We start from the raw sequence: 18696 nt of genomic DNA, 5'->3' as shown, positions 1-18696 counted from the left end.
CAGCGCAATCTTTGTCTCCTGGAAGAGCGTATTCCATTTTTCTCTTCGGTACTGCTCCCATGCACCCGACAGAAGCTCGCCCGCCTCCCTGTTTCTTTCCGCTTGTCCCTCCAGGATGACCCGAGCCGAGGATGAGAAGCAGCCGTCAGTGTAACTGCACCTGTGCCCCTGCACAGTAGCATTTTCCTCACGGCATCAGCGGATGCAGTTTGAAACTTCCCAGGACTGTGCGATTTCTCCTGACTAATGTGGCTTTCTAACTTGGGGGAGGGAGACAAGGATGACAGATTGCTAAAGGCTTTTAAAAAGATACTGCTTGAAAGAATTACTGCATATTGATCTTATAGGGAGCCATTAATAAGACTTTCCAAGCAACAGTATTTAAAAGCCTTGGTCATATTCCCCTGGCTGGTAACCACCTCCTTCTGTGCTCCGACTGACAAAGAGCCAGGCACTGACAGGGCTAATATTAGACAATGACTTCAAGGCAGCAAAAGAGTAATTTAAATTTCCTATTCCGTTTTCACTTCCACAGTTTGGTTTTTCCAGCACTACTGTATCATCTGATTTAGAAGCAGCCTCCGAGAACTACTTTGAAGCCATTAATTCATTACTGTTCCCGGATATTTTCTAATGCGCAATATATATCTAATTCTGTGTGCACCCATGTGTCCTGAAGTTTTATAGCCTGTGTATAGTTCTGTATCACTGGGTCTGTGATGTGGGAAAGCTCTTTCCTTTGCGTTTTCAGCAGGTGGTTGCATATTACTGCCATTGTGGAAAAGTCTTAGAAAGAAATATTATGTACTAGACAAAGCCCTGAAACTCATTGAGAGCTCTGGATTATTTATCTGTTCAAAAGTAGACCTGGGAATATAGGTGAAAAGCTGAGCAGAACCTTTCTGACAAGGACAAAGATGAAAAACACCTGAAAAACTGGAAGCAGAAGTGGTAAATGCTACCTTCCCCGGAGGACAGGGTAATAGGCCAGCCAGACTCTGTACCTGGAGCTTTGGGTGGGAAGTCATTGATCATGCAAGCTACCAGACTAGGCTGGTACAGGAAAACTAGTTTGTTTTATACCAGTTAAAAACAACTCACAGATTTTACCCTTCATTTAAATTCAAACTTAAAATTAATGAAATTAATGCATCTGACTGGTAAGCTAGTGGAGTATTTCTGAAACGTTCTGGAAACCTCTTTTAAACAACAACTCCAAAGAATTAATTTGTTTATTCCTTGTAAGTTGTGTTAATTCTAACACCTAATGACAACACACGATAAGAAAACATCTTTACTGAAGTGAAAAGCATCCAAGTAGTAAAAGAGACAGTCACATTATGAAGACTAAAAGAAAAGTAATGAGTGATTTTTTTTATTCAAGTGTCTCAAGGACAAGGTTCATGACTTGAAGTTGTGAGAACAGCATGGCAGTATTAACCCCCCTATAACCTTGACCCAGAGCAATTAATACAAAGGAAGATTCCAAAATTTTTGGACTAACAGACCTCAAAATTTACTATGGATCATCATGTATTTTTGTCTTCAAATTTTCTATTAAAAATAATAAAGGCAATATGGGTTCACACACCGCAGGGCCCACATAATACTTTCCTCCATCTGTTCAGATACAACATTAGTGTTATCCAAAAATGTCAGACGAGTTTATTTGGCTCCCGCAACAACTAGACGGTTCTTTACACAATTTTAAGCTTGCGGATTCTTTTATTTTCTCTCTGGTATCACCTGCCTTCCAGTCACATGATGAACAGGAGCACAGCCTGTCCTCCCCTTCCTCTTTGTGGACCGCTGAGAACCAAGATACCTGAAATAGTCCATTCGTCACTAGTCCAGGTGCCCCTACGGTACGCTGCAATGTGCAGCACCCCAGGCTGCAGTTACATGGTCAATTTAACCTGCCATTACCAGCAGATGCAGATGAAAACTGCAGTATCATTTCAGAACACTAATGGCAATATTTATACAGCCAAATGGTGAGATGGAACAAGGAACTGATTGGATTGTAAAAAAAGAATAAAATTGTATTTTCTTCTTTCTTAGGCAGCTTAGTTTGTAATTAAATCAGTCTCCTGAGCCAGCTTACAGCATCACCCACAAATCCAGGCGCCAACATAAGGAAGAGCATGGGAATAAGTAGAAAAAGAGGAGTGAAGCCCAAACACCTTTTCTGGCAGCAGTCCATACTTCAGGTAGACAAAGCACAGTCTCAGAACCAGCTCATCAGAATGACAGGTAAACTGTGGTTTTGACAGAACTGTGTATTTAAAACTGGCTTTATTTCATGCTTAGGTATAAAATGAGAGTACTACATCTTTAGTCTACCCAGTATTTGGTGAGAAAAATCCTGTTGAGGGAGCATTACTGACACTACCATTGATTTGTGTGAATGTTTTTTCTCAGCTTCTTCTTTTTCCTAATTTATAACATTTGAGACGTTTTTTAGAATACAATATTTATAAGCCTGATGCTTGACAAAAATCACACTGCTTTGCAGGCCCTAAAGTCTTCAGGTTTTTGAATGAATGACACTTAAAATTTTCATCACAACAAATTGTTTCTGAGGTTAGGTTTCCTGGGGTTTTCATTTGGTTTTGTTTCATTTTTAAAACAAAATAATTCTAGAACAGCTCAATTTGGGCAGAGAAAGCATTTGTGAAAATAAACAACACTGAGTGTTTTGGTAAAAACACTTTTAACACCAAACCACTGATTTGGTTTCAAAGGGTTCAGATGAAGATTTGAACATCTCAGTTTAGTGATGCACCAGTATTCTAAGCAAAGAAATACTGTATTTTACACGTTTTACTATTGTAGGTATGCAGAGAACACATCAACTAAAGGATGCTCTGAATATAGTTGTATTATGCTGGGAAATGGTGGTGCCTCTTGCTGGAATCTCTCCCAAATCTTACAGAAATCTGTATATCAGAACACTATTTGTGGGCAACCTCCAGGCCCCTCAGCACCAAGCAGCATCTTGGCTTGTTGCCTAAATATGCAGCGAGACTTGTCTTTCTGAACCTGACGTCTGAATGCATTATGATGTTGTCCAATATTTTCCAAGCATTTTTGTCCCACGTCCCTCCTAAACGGACTCCACCATTCCTACCTCCTCCCCACACAGGCCAGACCCAGTGCCATGTAGTTGCCAGCTCTGCTGAGCCCTGCTGCTTCCTTTCTCTTTCAGGATGGCATGCTGCTTGTAAAGCACTTCATTGTTTTCAGGACTCATTTTTCACTTTAGCTTCTTCCACTAGGGCGAGAAGACAAAGAATGCAGACCATGTCTCTCCAAACTCTGGGAAGGGTAATTCCATTTCTGTGCATATTTTCCCCCAATAATGGGAAGATGACTGCTTGAACAAGGGGTGGCTGTGAAATGAGAGCACCTCCTCTACATTCAAAATCTTTGTTCTGAGTTTGTGGGTTCCAATTCTAGGTTCAGTCAAGCTGCGTTCAATATTTTATATAGAGATAAACTCTTGAATTTGGACATGAGGTTTTTGACTCTCTTTGCATTTATCTGCAGCTTGTTTTCTTTTTAAATACAGATTATTATGGATTCTGAGATTTGATGCAGATAGGTGAGCCAAAGGAAGTCTCATTTTGTTAATTTGGTATTATTCTCCCATTTGCACAAAATAAAACTTGAAGTTGGGAAATATCACATATACAATTTACATTGTACTTTTCAGTTTGGGGTTTCTAATGGGAAAATCAATAAATCCCAAATGTAAAAGTCTGGAGTCACACTGATGATCGTATCCTCTAGATGTAGAGTAAAAGATTAGATTCAACAGTGACACAACTGTCATGACACTCAGCCTTCAGTGGGGATATTCTTTAACATGTATTTCCATTAGTACTCAAATTGCTAGTGAATACCTACATTAAGTAAATGATATGACAGAATTGGTTGTAGGAATGGCACAAGACTCATGAGTTAATGAAAACAATGTCTCAAGTTTTCTTTCCTAATTAGAATTTTAAAAAATGAAGAGAGATGTTTATGGCAATGAAATTAATTCAGTACTATATTTTACACAATTCTACATGTAAAGCTTTATATTTCAAACACTGTGTGTGAAAAAGCCCTTAAAAATCTAAGGTGGTGGCAGTTTGACACTGAGGGTGTCAAAATCTTTTTTTTTGTGCAGTCTGGTGAAAAATCTTGCATGGATTAACTTTCTTCTGCAAACACAGCATTAGAATGGAAAACAACAAAAGTCACCTCCGATCCTTCCACCAGAACTATATAGCTGACACAGTCAGGAAAACCTTCTGGGATTAGGCTCCAACAGCTGTCTGGGTGAACCTGGAGGAATAAGCATCTCACACATGAGGAAAAGGTGAGTGAGCTGGGACTGTTCAGCCTGGAGAAGAGAAGGCTCAGGGGGATCTCATCAACATATGTAAATACCTGAAGGGAGGCTGCAAAGAAGGAGCCAGGCTCTCACCAGTGGTGCCCAGTGACAGGGCCAGAGGCAATGGGCACAAACTGAAACACAGCAGGTTCCCTCTGAACATCAGGAAACACTTTTTCACTGTGAGGGTGACCGAGTACTGGTTGCCCAGAGAGGTTGTAGAGTTTCCCGCCTTGGAGATATTCAAAAGCCATCTGAACACGGTCCTGGGCAACCGGCTCTAGGTGGCCCTGCTTGAGCAGGGGGGTTGGACCAGATGACCTCCACAGGTCCCTTCCAACCTCAACTGATTTTGTAAGCATAGCTTTAAAATCCATCCAAATGTAAAAAACAAACCTGTGCAAGCTCATTAAAATATAGGACAAATGACTTAGCTGGAAGCAGAAATCAGGAGCCGAAAATGCACTTAAAGAGCAGTGTTTGGATCACCTTCATCCCAGTGTTCTGAAAGAATGGGCACAGGAGATCAAAGAACCAGCAGAAAGGATTTTTAATAAATCTATAAACTCAAAAGTGGAAAAAAGCAAACATAGTGCCTATATTTACAAGGAGAAAAAAGCAATCAGGAATATGCCAAGCCTATGAATCTGATCAAAAGCCAGCATGCTTTTTTTTTTTTTTTGAGAATAATTATTCTTTCTTGCAAAATTCAAAGACAAAAACAGATGATCAAGGACGGCATCACATGGGTTCACCAGAGGTAGACTGTGACAAACTCACAAACTCACTCAACATCTTCCTTTGACAAGACAGATAGTTTTTCTAGATAAAGGAAATGCAGGAAGTTTATATGGACTTTTTATACTGTGCCATATGGGGTATGGACTTTTGATACTGTGCCATATCGGTTAACATGAAAAAGATGGGAAAGGAACTAAATATGTAGATGGCAGAGAGAACAGTGGGTTATGCTGGAAGGAAAGCTATCAGATCAGAAGACAGTTACTAATGGAGTTCCTAAGGAATGAGTCTTTAGTCAAAGCTTTTGGACTTTCCTTAATTAACCTTACACCAAAAAAGCATGCTAATGAAATTTCCTGATAACACCAGGTAACATCATATATGCAGAAAAGGATTGAAACAGCACACAAAAAGAACTGGATGACCTTGAGTAGGTACTGATAATGGCATGCAATTCAAGAGTAGACAATAGCAAGACCTTACACAGAGGGACTAATAAAAAAACCCTCTCCAATAATGTGGAAGCTCTTGATAAAAATAAGGACAGACATGAGTGGTTACCCTATCACATTACAATAGAGTCAAACAGTATGAAGACTTGAAGAAGCTGTTTGTAGGCCTAGGATGCAAGAAACAAAAGTATTCCCAGCAGAAGCTGGTGAAAATAGTTGTAAAAGACACTAGCAAGAATGCAGAGTACCATGCTGGAAGCTCAGGTAAAGAAAGATGAACTCAAACTGAAGCAGATACAGAAAAAGAAAAACCACAAATAACATATCAACAAAAAAACCAAATGAAAAATGAAGAACAGGAAAACTGGTTTTGTAAAAGGAAGCTAAAATATATTGGATTACTCAGTTTAGCAAAATCCTTAGCCAGGATAAGATTGCTTTCTACGAATACATTAGGAGAGATAAATTACAGAGAAATAAAAGAACTACATACACTAATGGACAATATTAGCAGAAATGCAAGTAAGTATGAAGTGGCCATGAATAAACTTCAAGTCAGAAATTAGATGGCAGTTATTAACTATCAAAGCAATGAAAATCTGACACAGTCCTCCCACTGGAATAACAATGCAGAAATTTAGCCAGTTTGAACAAGGATCTTCTTTGATTTATGCGTTAAAAAAAGAAAACAAGAAGCAGATGCCATTGGCCAAACAAAAACACTCATGCAACTCCAGTCTCATATCAAAACACACAAAGCACTGCAATTTTCCAGAGGACTCTGGGGTACACTGTAACTACTATCGCAGCACGGTGCATATACTACACTGTAACTACAGCATTCTGCCTTCTAGCCCATTTTGTAAAAAACTCAAGTAACAACATCAAGTAACAACATCTCACGATCTTCCTTAATACGCGACAGATACTAATGAAGAATGTCATTCACTGATTCCCAATTTTTTAGTACAATCTGCTCTATACTGCAACAATTTTTAATTTGACACACTGCTGGCAGATGACCTCACGCCACGCAAATCAGGGATACCTCTGTGTCCCCTCTCCCCAATATTTGTAGCATTTTAATTACAAGAGCAAGTGCTTGTAAAAAATGCAAGAACTGAAATGCTGAGGACTATGCAGTCGGTGAATGAAAGATGCAGGCTGCTGTAGGTATTAATTTATAAACTGCATAGAGTATAGCAGTACTTACTGGGCAGAGTAAAATGACCATCATTAATTATTATCCAATCACAATGATCTGCAATAGCTCTTGACCTTTTGGATGGAAAATAATGCTTTCCCAGGGCAATGATGCCATGTTGGTGCTTCCCTTCCCTTTTTACATTAACATAAAAGATATTTTGACAGTGAGAAAAATGATGGGTCCTTGGAAGCTCATAAATATCTATCAGCAGGCCATCATCTGTTTGGTACTGCAAAATTTGTGATGCAGGCAGCTGTCAATGATGTATTCAGGGCCTGTTGGACAGAGCTATGACCTGAAAAATGTGCACAGAACAACACCGGGCATAACTGTGATGTGGAACAGGCCAAGCATACCCCATTTGCTTCTCCACCCTTCCCTACCCATTCTGTTGGGTATGAAAAACATGAAGAACCACTTCTTTCCTGGTTATGTGTCTGTTAGCACACCACCACTGCTTATAATCTTGACTAATATCTTGTTCACAAGAGCTCCAAAAGCACAGAGAAAACAGCTGCTCACAGTGATCTAGGTCTACATGCTGAAGGCCTCCTTGCAACAGTAACCACTGAAGAATAACATGGGAAGCGACCTACTGAGGTGCCGAAAAAATGTAGTTGCTTAACAGAAACCACAAATTAAGGGAGAGAGTTTAGGACCAAGAAGAAAATCAAAACAGTAATAAAAAAAAAGAGCGGCAACAAAAAAAAAGTAGCATTAACTACGCAAATACTTCTTGGCTCCTTGCTAATTCCCACCTCTGGCTCATCTGTGCTGAGTATGTTCATAATTCTCTGTGGAGCCTTCACTTCACAATAGCATGAACCCTGCTGAGCACTTCTGAAGATAATTTCTGCATGTATTTCAAGGTACCTGTTCAGGTATTAGCAGGTATCTCACCCAGCTCTGCACCCCAACCAATCAACCAACCAAAAAAAAAATGTATTTTTCCTACTGTTGCTTATCTTGTGTTATAGTTGTACCCTAATATATGAAAGGTATGTTACTATGTCACTCAGTATACCTTTAAGTGTGTATGCACACACACACTTGATACAGTAATGTATCAAAGAACTTTTACTAGTGACAGAAATCCATTCCCAAAATGCAAAGAAAATAGCGAAGTGCATATGCACATGCAGGGAGATCGTTTACTCCCTATGTAGCAGAACTTTTTCACTCAAAATGGTAACTTATGCATGTACTGAAATTACTGTAAAATGAATATCGCTTTTACTGAAGAAGGAAATGCAAAGGGCAGGCATTGTACCCGTGAAATGAATTCTCACCATGGATTTATGTCATTAAAGGAAGTGATTTAACACAGCAGCAATATAAATAACAGATTTTATTGTTAGGATTCAGAATTGGTTGTGGTTAAACACAAAACTTTGTGGTACAGTCCAAAGCCATGAACAGGTAGTACTTAGACAGCTGAGATAAAAGCATTCTTTATGTAAGGAGCCTTTTGCATCCTGGTAAAACCAGAAGCCTTATTACTATTACAATAATTAATCATTTTAAAGACAGTTTTTCTCTATAACCACTTTCTCTGTACACCTACAAAACCAGATGCACACTCCATGAAGATGCAATTACATTCACCTGCTGCAAACCAATCTGATTTTGTCATTGAACTGCAACAAAAAAATATATTTAACCACCCTTTTAAATAAGGCCGACATGATACTGTAGACCCATTATCTAACAAGACACACAATACAACTGTCACGGTTTTATGCAAGTCCCGTAAATAACACAAACGCTAGTAAGTTCAGGTAGTTTCAGTACTTACTACACAGATACCCCGCACTGAAATGTACCTTTTACGTGAATGACACCGATTTAGCAGCAGGATTTATTAGTTACACAGCGGATTTCCTACCTTTGCCCCCGATCCCACAACTCAGCGGTCAGTGCAAAGCGGCGTGAAGCCTCATCCCGCCCTCCCCGCTCCGCTTTCCGCACCAGCGGTTACAATGACCTGCCGCCGCCACGCCGGACGGCCGTTAACCCCCATCCTCAGCCCCTCACGGCTCTCGAAGGCGGCCGCGGGCGGCTCTGAGAGAACACCCGCCGACACGGGCCTCCCGAGGTCTCTCACCGAGATCGCGACGCCGGCAGCTCGACACGCGGGGACTGGCAGCCCAGCAGCCGCCGACCCCCGCAGCCCAGGCGAGCCGCCGCACAAAGGCTCGCCCCTGCCCCGGCTCAGCCCTCCCCGCCCCCGGCCCGGTTCCCTCTCCCGCCAGCAGTCCCGCCCTCGGCCTGAGCGGCGGGGCGCGGCGCGGCTCTGCACCCCCGGCTGCTCTGGAGCGCGGGACACCCCACGGCCGTCCCGTCGGTGCCGGCGAGCACCGCCCCGACCCGCTGGTCCCGCCGGCTCCCGTCCTCCCCCGCCTGCCCGTGGCAGGCGCTGCCCCCGGCCGGGGCCCGCGCCCGCCTCACGCCCAACGGTCACCTCGGGCCGCCCGACACACGCCGCCCCCGGAGGCCGTGGCGCAACGCCCCGGCGAGGGGCGGAGAGACACGGACCCAACCCGCCCCGGGTCGCCCCCGCGCCCACCTCAAACACCACTTCTTCGTCAAACTCCGGTGTCATCCTTCTCCGCCATGCCACCCCCTGTGGGCACTCTGGGAAACGGAGTCCGCCGCGCCGCCGGCGGCCCCTCCCCGCCCGGCCCAGCCCTGCCTGACGCCGAGGAGAACTACAGCCCCCAGAAGGCACAGCGAGCACCCGCTTCCGGGCACCCGGTGGGAGGTGCTGATTGGTAGGCAGGTCGGGGGCAGGGCCAGGCCGGGGCCGGGCGCTGGCCCGGCAGGGGGCGCCGCTGGGCGGCGGCGGCGGGGCTGGCGGCGGGCGCTGGTGGCGCTCACTCTGCCGCCAGCCGCGGGGCGGTATGCGGCGGCGGCGGCGCGCGGGGGGTGCTGCTGCTGGCGCTGCTGGGTGGCGGCGCGGGGGAACAATGGGCTCCTTCTCCTCGGCCCTCAGAGGGGCAGTGGTGTAAGGGACGAGGGGGAGGACGGCGCGGCGCGTGGGGAGCACCATGAGCTCCGCCGGTGAGTGCCCGGGGAAAAGTTTTGGGAGCGGCGGTTCCCTTCCGCCCCACCGTCCGGCGGGCAGCCCGCATGCCCCCGCCGCCAGAGAGCCTCGCCTCCCCCCGTGGTGGCCGGCGGGGCCCGGCGCCGCAGGGCGGGGGGACAACGAGGCGGCCCGCGGGGAGACGGGGGGTGCGCAGCGTCGCACCCCGCTCCCGCCCCGGGGGGCAGCCCCCTTCCCCGAGGGCCGGGCTGGCGGCGGGTGAAACCTGCCAAGAGCCTCCGCCGGCGGCCGGGTGTTCTGTCAGGAAAGCCGGGGTTCGGGTCATGGCTCCGTCGGACTTCGCGGGGCAGCTGCGAAAGTTTGTCGGCGGCCGAGCTCCGGCTTCGCTTCTGGGCCGGTCCCGCGCGTACCGGCCGCGGCCCGGGGCGAGGGCGTTCGCTGCTGGCCTCCTTCGAACCGAGCTACCGCAGTGCCCTCCGCACCTCCCCCGCCTTTCTCTTGCCCGCTGCCGATCTTACGGCTAAAAGGCAAATTCTCGGTTTAAAAGAAGAGCTTCCCGTGTGTACGGGAGCTGCTGCTGCTGCGTTTTGCCGGTGGTTTGGCTGCGCGATGGTTGTACGTCGGTTAGATTAGTGGGTTCCTTTCTCAGCCTGCTTGAAGACGGGAACAGGAGTCATTTCTGCGTTGAAAAGATGTCACGCGTAAGCTATGATGTATTATGTGGGAACACAACTAGTTGCAGTGTAAACCTGAAGCGGCCAAGTGCTTCCTGTAAGGATTTTGGGGGGCGAGGGATGTTCTGACGAAAAAGCAATACACAGACATCGAGCAAAAGCATCAACCTAAATCTCAGTGTTTTCCCCTCCATTATGTCAAATTGTTACCAAGTTCAGGGTTAATTATCTGGGCTCAGTTAATCAGAATTTACTGGAAAATAAAAAAGTTATTTAATGCATCTTTCTGCTTCGTTTAATATATATCTTCATTTTTAATACATGAGACAGAACTGATTTGTTTTTAGATCTGGAAAAACATGTAATAAAGCAGGATATCATCTGTGTTTAACAGCTACCTTGTATGTTCACGTCACTGAGTAGTGCCACGGGTAGTGCAATTCACCCCTGCTCTTTTAAGAGTTAAACAGCTGTGCAAATAAAAGATAAGTGTCAGGGGGTGCTCAAGAGCTTAGAGCTGGGCTGTTAAAATTTGACACGGAACTTAGTTTCAGAAAGTTGGGTAGATTTTCATCACTAATCAGTGATTTCAGCACTTGCAGAGCTGAGGTGGTGTTACTGACTCTCGCTTTAGTTTATGTTGTGATGGTGTTTGTAGGGAAGGTGAGGAGGAAGGGGTTCTGGTCAACAAAGTCATTTAGAAAGCAAAAGAGAAAGGGATGCTGAAGAATATCAGAAGAAAGCAGGACAGTTTTGTGGAAAATGTGAATTTTAGCAAGGGATTTGAAGGGGAAGGCATACATAGGGTCCTGGTGGGCAGGAAGAGGGAAACTGAAGGGTACGTGAAGGCTGTTGAAGAGGGTATGAAGAATATTTTGTGCGTGATGGATTATGTGAGGGTAAAAAAATATACGGGGAACAGGTGAAACAAGCTCAGAGATTCACGATCCTGCTGCCAGTGTCATGACAGCTTTTGACATTTCAGCTAAGGAGCTCATAGGCAGGGTATGAAGAGACTGAGGACTGACAGAAGATGGTTCTGAAGTTTTAATATCTGTCTCTTTAAATTCTGCAGCAATATAGCTCCTGAAATATATAGACATGCTTTATAAAGCTATTGCCCACATAAAAATTTACCAACTCTTATATTTTAATTTCAGTCCTGTAGCTCTGTGGGATCTATTTCCTACGTTGAAAGTATTTAACTGTGAATTCAGTTATTACACTGGTTTGTGCTATGTAAGCTAGCATTCTAACAACTGATTGGTAATACAGCTTTTCAGTAAAAATGATATCCTGTGTGAAGGCTTCAGGTGGAACTTGAAATGTCTAGAAATCCTACTCCTCCTTCAGTTTCACTTGAAGGGCTTGAGTGTCTCTTGTGTCTTCTTTTAATGTACCTTTAGAACAAAGCAACCTGGTACAGCATCATCAGTCTTGATTTCATATTTTTAAGTAGGATTTGCAGATATGAGTGACTTCGGCTTGATATGCCGGACTTTCTGAAAGAGATACTGTGCTACTTGAGGGAGCTGTGGTAGGGAGAGAAATACTGAACGCAGCTTCTGTCTGTGGACAGAAGTTGCAAAAGGTCCAACATTGATAACTCAGCCTTTCCAGCTTGCCTTTTGCCTTTCTAAGTAATGAAATTACTAATTTTCAGTTCATTGCTATATATCTTTTCTAGTTCCTCTACAGAATTGTTTCATTTAAATCTCAGTCCAGAGCTGGATGTAATTCAGTGATAGGTGAAGCAGTTCTTTCATAGCTTTTGCTTACATATATGAAGATGTATATGTCAATCTGGATTTGTTAGAATTAAGGAACTATAGCACTTTTTTAAAATACTTCTAGATAATTTAAAAACTATCTTATTGTAGTGATCAACCTGTATGCTTGTTTCAACCTTAATTTATAGCTATTATCTCACTGCTTTCTCATGTACTGCATATTCTTTATATATGATGCTGATGAATGCTCGTTTACTCATTTTCTGCCTGGAACTATTGTGCTGTCTTCAAGTATGCGCTTTGCCTTTAAAAGGGAAAAACAAATCCTGAGAGTTATGAGTTTGACATTTATTATTTCTTGCTGAAGAAACAGCCCTTATATGTGAATCTATACAACTTATTTAATGTGGGCAGAATGCGTAGCTCAGATTTGAAATCTGATTTGACAACAGCAATGAGAAATATGTAGTGTATTTTAATGTCAAAAATGTAATTCAAAGGGAAAAAAACATAGCAGGAGCAGAATAAATAAAATCAACATGACTTTTCCAATCAAACTTCATTGCTTTCAAGGATTGAAAAATGAGGCCTACAGGATTTACTGTCCCTTTAACCCTCTAATATGTCAAGTCTCATTAGAGTTACTCAGCTCTACCTCTGCATGCAATCTTAGAAGGTTGTTTATTCATCTCCAGTCCTTACTCTAAAGTTATCCCCAACTTTCCTGTTTTATTTCAAGTCACTGAACAACCTGAGATTTTTTAAATTAATGTTTTCCTTTTGCAGTTTATTTAGGATGTTTTCTGAAACTGTAGTGGCTTGGTAACCATCGTTTTCCCTTGTATTTTAAAAACGACACGTGTTATCTTCCGGGATGTCATGACTCATTCCTTTTTTTGTTGGAGTTTTTTTTTTTGAGCATTGTGGCACCTGAGAAAATCAGAGCCTCTGCATAACGAGAAAATAAATACACATTCACAGGAAATAAATTAATGATCTTAGAATACTTTTTTTGAGGTGTTTACGTAATGAAAATTTCTTTCTGTAATTGAAAGCAAAGTAACTGTTTGAACTGAAAAGCCTTCTTGTGGGTCATTAAAATGTAAGCTGCTGGAGAATGAGTTTTAAAATACTTCATCTGTTTCTCTGTGCAGCATATTAATGGCCATCACAATAATCACTGAGTGTGTCCCAAACATATAGCAACAATTACCTCTCTCCCTGCACTCTCTTTAAAAGCTGTATTGGCTTTCTTGTTTTGTGTCTGAGAGTTGTAGTGGTTTATGCTCAAAGTAGTCCCAGCAACAGTAAATTGGCTGTTGGAGCGAGCTCCTCCTTCACGTAAGAAAGAACAACACATCAGTCCCTTGGTAGATACCTTCTGGGCATCATATTATTTTTATATCTAGCCTACAGATGTGATTCCCTAACTCTGAGAATACAGCATGCATATGTAAACAAGGTGCCATGAGAAAGCCAGTATGTACATTTACAGAAGGCCAGCTGCCAAGCGGTAACTGTTGCAAGCCCTTTCCTTTCCTTTTCTTTTCTTAGTACCTGTGAAATAGGTATGTGAGAGAGATTTCACCTCTCAGGTGAAAATGAATAAGCTGTCTGATACACTTTGTGGTAAGATGAGGGTATACCTGCGGTCAGCTGCTGTAGAATAGCCGCTTTGTTCAATCCGTACCTTGGTTTACCCCGTAGTAACTTGACGGTGTACTGGAACCTTAAGTTTAGGTCCAGCTGCTGTGGAAAATCTTGTGTCACACTGATTAATTGTTTTACCATCTCCCTACAGATTTGTGGTTCAAAAAGGATGTTGCTTTAGGGTGGATTGTGGGGTCTTGGCATGGGGATACCTCTTGGGTGAGTAGAGGCCAGTCCCGTCGATGACCCTGGACACCAGGAGAGAGGCCTCCGTTCATGTGGAGTGTTGCAAGGAAAGGCATGTCAAGTTGTGTCCCTGTGATGGATGGTGTTGCCAAACACCAAACACCAAAATATGAATTTTGTGTTTTCTGGATAGCCTTTTACTTTGGTTTGTAAAGGAGGATTGGGATGATTGATCATAGATCACAAATTTGTTTCCCTGGAGCCAGAACCATTTGTCCCCGTTTCTTGGACAGATGCAAGTGGACAGAACTTGTTCTTGTCCTTTTGCTGTTCCCAAGTGTAGAAGTTGTTAACAGAATCTCAGAAGCACGAGCATAAATGCCTGAAGTCGGATAAAGAGCATATGCGTTGACCTGCATAAGTGGTGCTAATGGCTATTTATTGTTAGAAAAATAATGCTCTTTTTAATAATTTTTTTTTAAGGGCATTGGGTTTCTTGGTATTTTTAAGCATTGTTTTGGTTTTTTTCTTCATCACTGAAAATGGTGTTGCCTGTTTCTAGATGACTAGTAGATTTCCTGCTGGTGATGGCAGCTTTGTTAGTCACTTTATTTATGGATTTCTTCCTTTGCCTAGTCAAGCAAGTCAGAGGATATCTCTGGCTGCTTCTCTGACTACTAACCATTTAATCCATTTATGCAAATATAACTTTGTGTTTCTGCTTTTACATTTGGGTTTATTACTGGTATTCCAGGATACTAATTTGGGTGCAGGGATCTTCTCTGAGAAATAGGGTAAGATTGGAGGGGGGGCATGGGGGAACTCATAGTGATTTTTATTTCTAATCCCCTTGAGTAAGGAAAGCCAGAAAATCCAATGTCCAGTCCAAAATTTCCTCTAAAGCTTCTACACATCTCAGAAAGTGAGTTTAGGTTGACTGTAAGTGCTGGTGACTTCACCATAACCCTAGGTGAGATGTTCCTGTAGTTAATTATCCGGTAGTTAATTTATGATAATTTTAAAGCCTTATTTCTACTTTGAATTTGTAGAACTTCAGTGGTCAGCTATGGCATCTCACCGTGTCTTTTTTCTACTGATTAAAGAGCCGTCTGTTATCAAAAATCTTTCACATATGTATGAGTGTATATATACTATCACCATCTCACTTCTTAAATTCTTGGTTAAATTAAGCAGAATGAGCTATTTTGGGATTTGAGACATGATTTCTAGACTTGCATAATTCTGTAGTTATTTCTTGAATTCGTCCTAAGTTTTCACTTAAGAATGCCAGAAGGTGACATAGCATGTCACTAACAGCCTGGTAGGTGTTGTGTACAGAAATACTTTCAGCTCCCTTCATCTTCTTATAGCTATCTCCTTGTAATTTGGAGGATTATTTACCACCTTAGCTGCAGATCTGCATAGAGCTCATACAAAATAACTGTCTACAGTGATTTTCAAATTTTCTTCAGTTTCTACTCTCCTAAACTTATCCAATCCTCTGTATTCTTAGGTGAACAGCTCCATATGGCACCCGGAGAAAGTTGTCCAAACAACTCACCACTCCATACATTTGTTGTTTCCTTGATTATATTTATTGGATTTCAACAAAGAGGCTTGCTTTTCCTTGTCACTTAAAGAGTCATTCTCGTAAGACTTCCAGTCATTGCTTACACCTTTATAAATAACAGTTACCCGCTACTTAGTTTGCTTTCTTTTTTCTTTTCAGGATAGGAAATTGTCCCTTTTAAAGCACTGTGTTATATACAACTGGTTTGGATTCACACATGCTGAATTAAATTAGTTTATAGTCATTTGAACTTCAATTCTCGATTTCTAATCAAAATCTAATACACTTTTACCCTAGCTTATGTGATTTTTTTAAAATAAATTCATCACTTGTATTTTTCAGAAACTTAAAGATATTGTGTTGAGGACTACTGGTATGTATTCCCTTCCTGAAGTCTTTCCTCTTATGTCATACTTATGTTTGAAAGGGCTCCTCATCACATTCCTTTCTGATTGAGCTGTCTATTGTAGATCTGTGTTGATACGGAGACTGTAATGTGCCTGTTAATACATTGACCCATATCTACTCTAGATGAAATGAGCACTCACTTTAAAGCAGATAGTGGTGTCTTTATTATACCGCACAACTTGCTGGTCTCTTCTGTCTATCCCAATGCTTTTTAACATTGAAGTCATTTGAAAAATTCTGATAGGCTTCAAAAATCGTATTGAATCACAGTTATTATCAGAAGTTAATTTTTCTGGCTCTGTTCATTATCCAGGTTTCCACTATTGGCATATAAACAACTATTTTGTTTTCTTTGCATCCCTTCACATTTTCATGGTTTAGTTCTGAATCTTTTATTCAGGTCATGGTATGATATCATACCTTCCGAGTGTCCTCCCTAATGCATACTAGTTGAAAGCCTTGCAATGTAATCTAGTTTGGTTGCTATCCAAAACGCTAAGCAGTCCCACTAGAGAGAGGGAGAAGCTTCCAAGGTTGATGGACTTCAATTTGTGGAGTGGGGCAAATCATCCACAGGTTATCACTTACCTAGCCAGTGTTTAATCTCCTGTATCTTCTGCAATCTGTTTCTCTAATTTGGGCATCAGGAAGGGTTCCCAGGCAGACTGTCTCTCTCCTGTTTTCAGGGAGCTTTAATATCTTAATAAATATTACTGAACATGACCCAGGTCTACTACTGTGTTGTGTTCCATGACAAACTGGCATCCCTTCCTCTTTTTTTACTGTAGGAAACAGGCTCCTCTCTTGCCATCACTTCTTTCTTCAGCTGAATAGGCAGTTCCCTTGTCTGAAAGTGAGTGTACAACTCTCTTGCTCTTCAGGATTAGTGGTTGCCCATCCAAAGGGTGAATTTTTTTTTCCTAGCAAACTATTGACTCTTCACTGTGTGGGAAGCCTCTGTCTTTGGACAGGAAGCAGAAGGTGGTACATCCTTTGCAGTAGCTGGTAGTTGGGTTCCTCTTGGCTGTTGTCAGTGGCTATAGGGAGCTGTACCTTTGGAAAGAAATTCTGCATTCCCTATTGAGAAATGTCTCAAAAATTGTCTCTGCCATCGGGTTTACCTCTTTGTTAATATAATTGCAGTGAGGGCAGCTATTCTAAGTGTAAGTGGAGTCAGTCTGGATACCATTTAATGATTCATGTCCTAGAAAAACATGGTTTTCCTGTTTCTATAGTAGAGACATTGTTTCTGGCCGTCTGCTTAGAGCAGTGGCTTAGTGTTTAGGAAATGCTTGCAACTGAGGGCATCTGCCTTTTTTTTTTTAACCATCTAGATTTCTTTCAAGCAAAAAAAAATCCAAAGCAGAAAAAAACCCCAAACCTGAAACTTTATTCTCGTATTTCTAGGCTAGAGATTAGGATATAGTTACACATCTATAATAATAATGGTGATAAAAACCAACCAAACACCAAACCCACAGTTCAAGGGGAATAGTAAGTCAGTGGCTTACCCAATCTCTTTGCATGTGAAAGATTAATTAGCATGTTTTCTTGAGAGTTTTATTTAACATGTGTATGACTTCCTGAAAGTATACCAATTTATTATTCAAAACAAAGGTAATAAATACAGAGGTAGTACATAAAAAAAACGGAATAAGAAACTTGTTTACTTTATAAATCAGTTTTCATATGTCAAAAATCACTTAAAGCACTGAGAAATCTGAAATTATTCCAGCATATGGAAATAAATTGGTCATAAATGATCTCCTGCAATATTAAAATGTTTCAGGCATACCTGTAAAAAAAAAACCCCACCAAACCACCATACAACAAACAAACAGACCAAAACCAACCCCCAAACCACCCAAAAACACCACCACGATCAAACCTCCATAATCTCCAAGTTCCTCATGTGCTCCTTTTGCTGCCATCCGCTCTCCCCAGGGTTTGTCATCTTGTGCTGTGAAGTGGGTTGTAAGTCATAGCAGTGGTGACTTGCTAGGTCAGACAGTAACACGTTGGGAAGAGTAATTTTATAAGATGCACAGAAATAGTATTTTACAGTACAGAAGTACTGACTTGCTAGAAATTACTGCATTAACTTCACAGACTCATTTCACTGAACTCATGGTAGTGACATGCCAGTTGTACAGCTGGTACAGTAATCCATCTCAATATTGTTTGAAAAGAAGAGGAAGGGAAAGGGGAATTTGAGGTTACACATTTCCAAGGGTGGTAGGGGAAGGGACTGAACTGTCCTGGTAGTTACCCTCGCTGTTCTGTTATCTTCATAGCTTTTTATACACAAGACACTTAACATATTTGCACCATTTTAAAATGGTATTTTAATAGTTCAAACTGCAAAACTGGGCTAATATACTCTTTTTTTTTATTAGCATCGTACTAATATTAGTATGACACATCATATTGGTATCTGAACAAGGACATGCACTTTCATAAAGTTAAACTATTTAAGAAACAAGTTATCCTTGATGACTTTTCCCACCGTTCCTTGATTGTGCCTGCTAGAATGAAGAAAGGCAACTAGTAAAAAAGCGGTGGTAGAGAGGCAGGCATGCTTGTAGGAGAAAATTGTATATATACAAGCACTAAGATCCTGTAGATCATGTGATTTAAGTGTTACAAAACTC

The 18696-nt window shown here is 42.1% G+C and overlaps 2 protein-coding genes across 2 annotated transcripts in view; one reads left to right on the top strand and one right to left on the bottom strand.

Moving 5' to 3' along the window:
- The window catches only part of VEZT (vezatin, adherens junctions transmembrane protein), a gene marked incomplete at both ends in the record, with an annotated part of 57263 nt that extends 47877 nt beyond the window's left edge, over nucleotides 1-9386 (bottom strand). Inside the window, 1 exon segment of the mRNA XM_082008292.1 lies at nucleotides 9351-9386. Within this exon segment, the coding sequence (XP_081864418.1) occupies nucleotides 9351-9386 (36 nt within the window).
- A 1050-nt stretch (nucleotides 9387-10436) lies between these two features.
- Nucleotides 10437-18696, top strand: part of FGD6 (FYVE, RhoGEF and PH domain containing 6) — a gene marked incomplete at its 5' end in the record, with an annotated part of 70264 nt that continues 62004 nt past the window's right edge. Inside the window, 2 exons of the mRNA XM_082007108.1 lie at nucleotides 10437-10450; nucleotides 14033-14100. Of these exons, the coding sequence (XP_081863234.1) occupies nucleotides 10437-10450; nucleotides 14033-14100 (82 nt within the window). The remainder of the gene's footprint in view (nucleotides 10451-14032; nucleotides 14101-18696) is intronic.

Source organism: Phaethon aethereus (genome assembly GCF_964289735.1).
Source record: "Phaethon aethereus genome assembly, chromosome: 1".
NCBI lineage: Eukaryota > Metazoa > Chordata > Aves > Phaethontiformes > Phaethontidae > Phaethon > Phaethon aethereus.
Note: the sequence above shows the minus strand (reverse complement) of the source record. Positions and strands in the feature narration are given on the sequence as shown.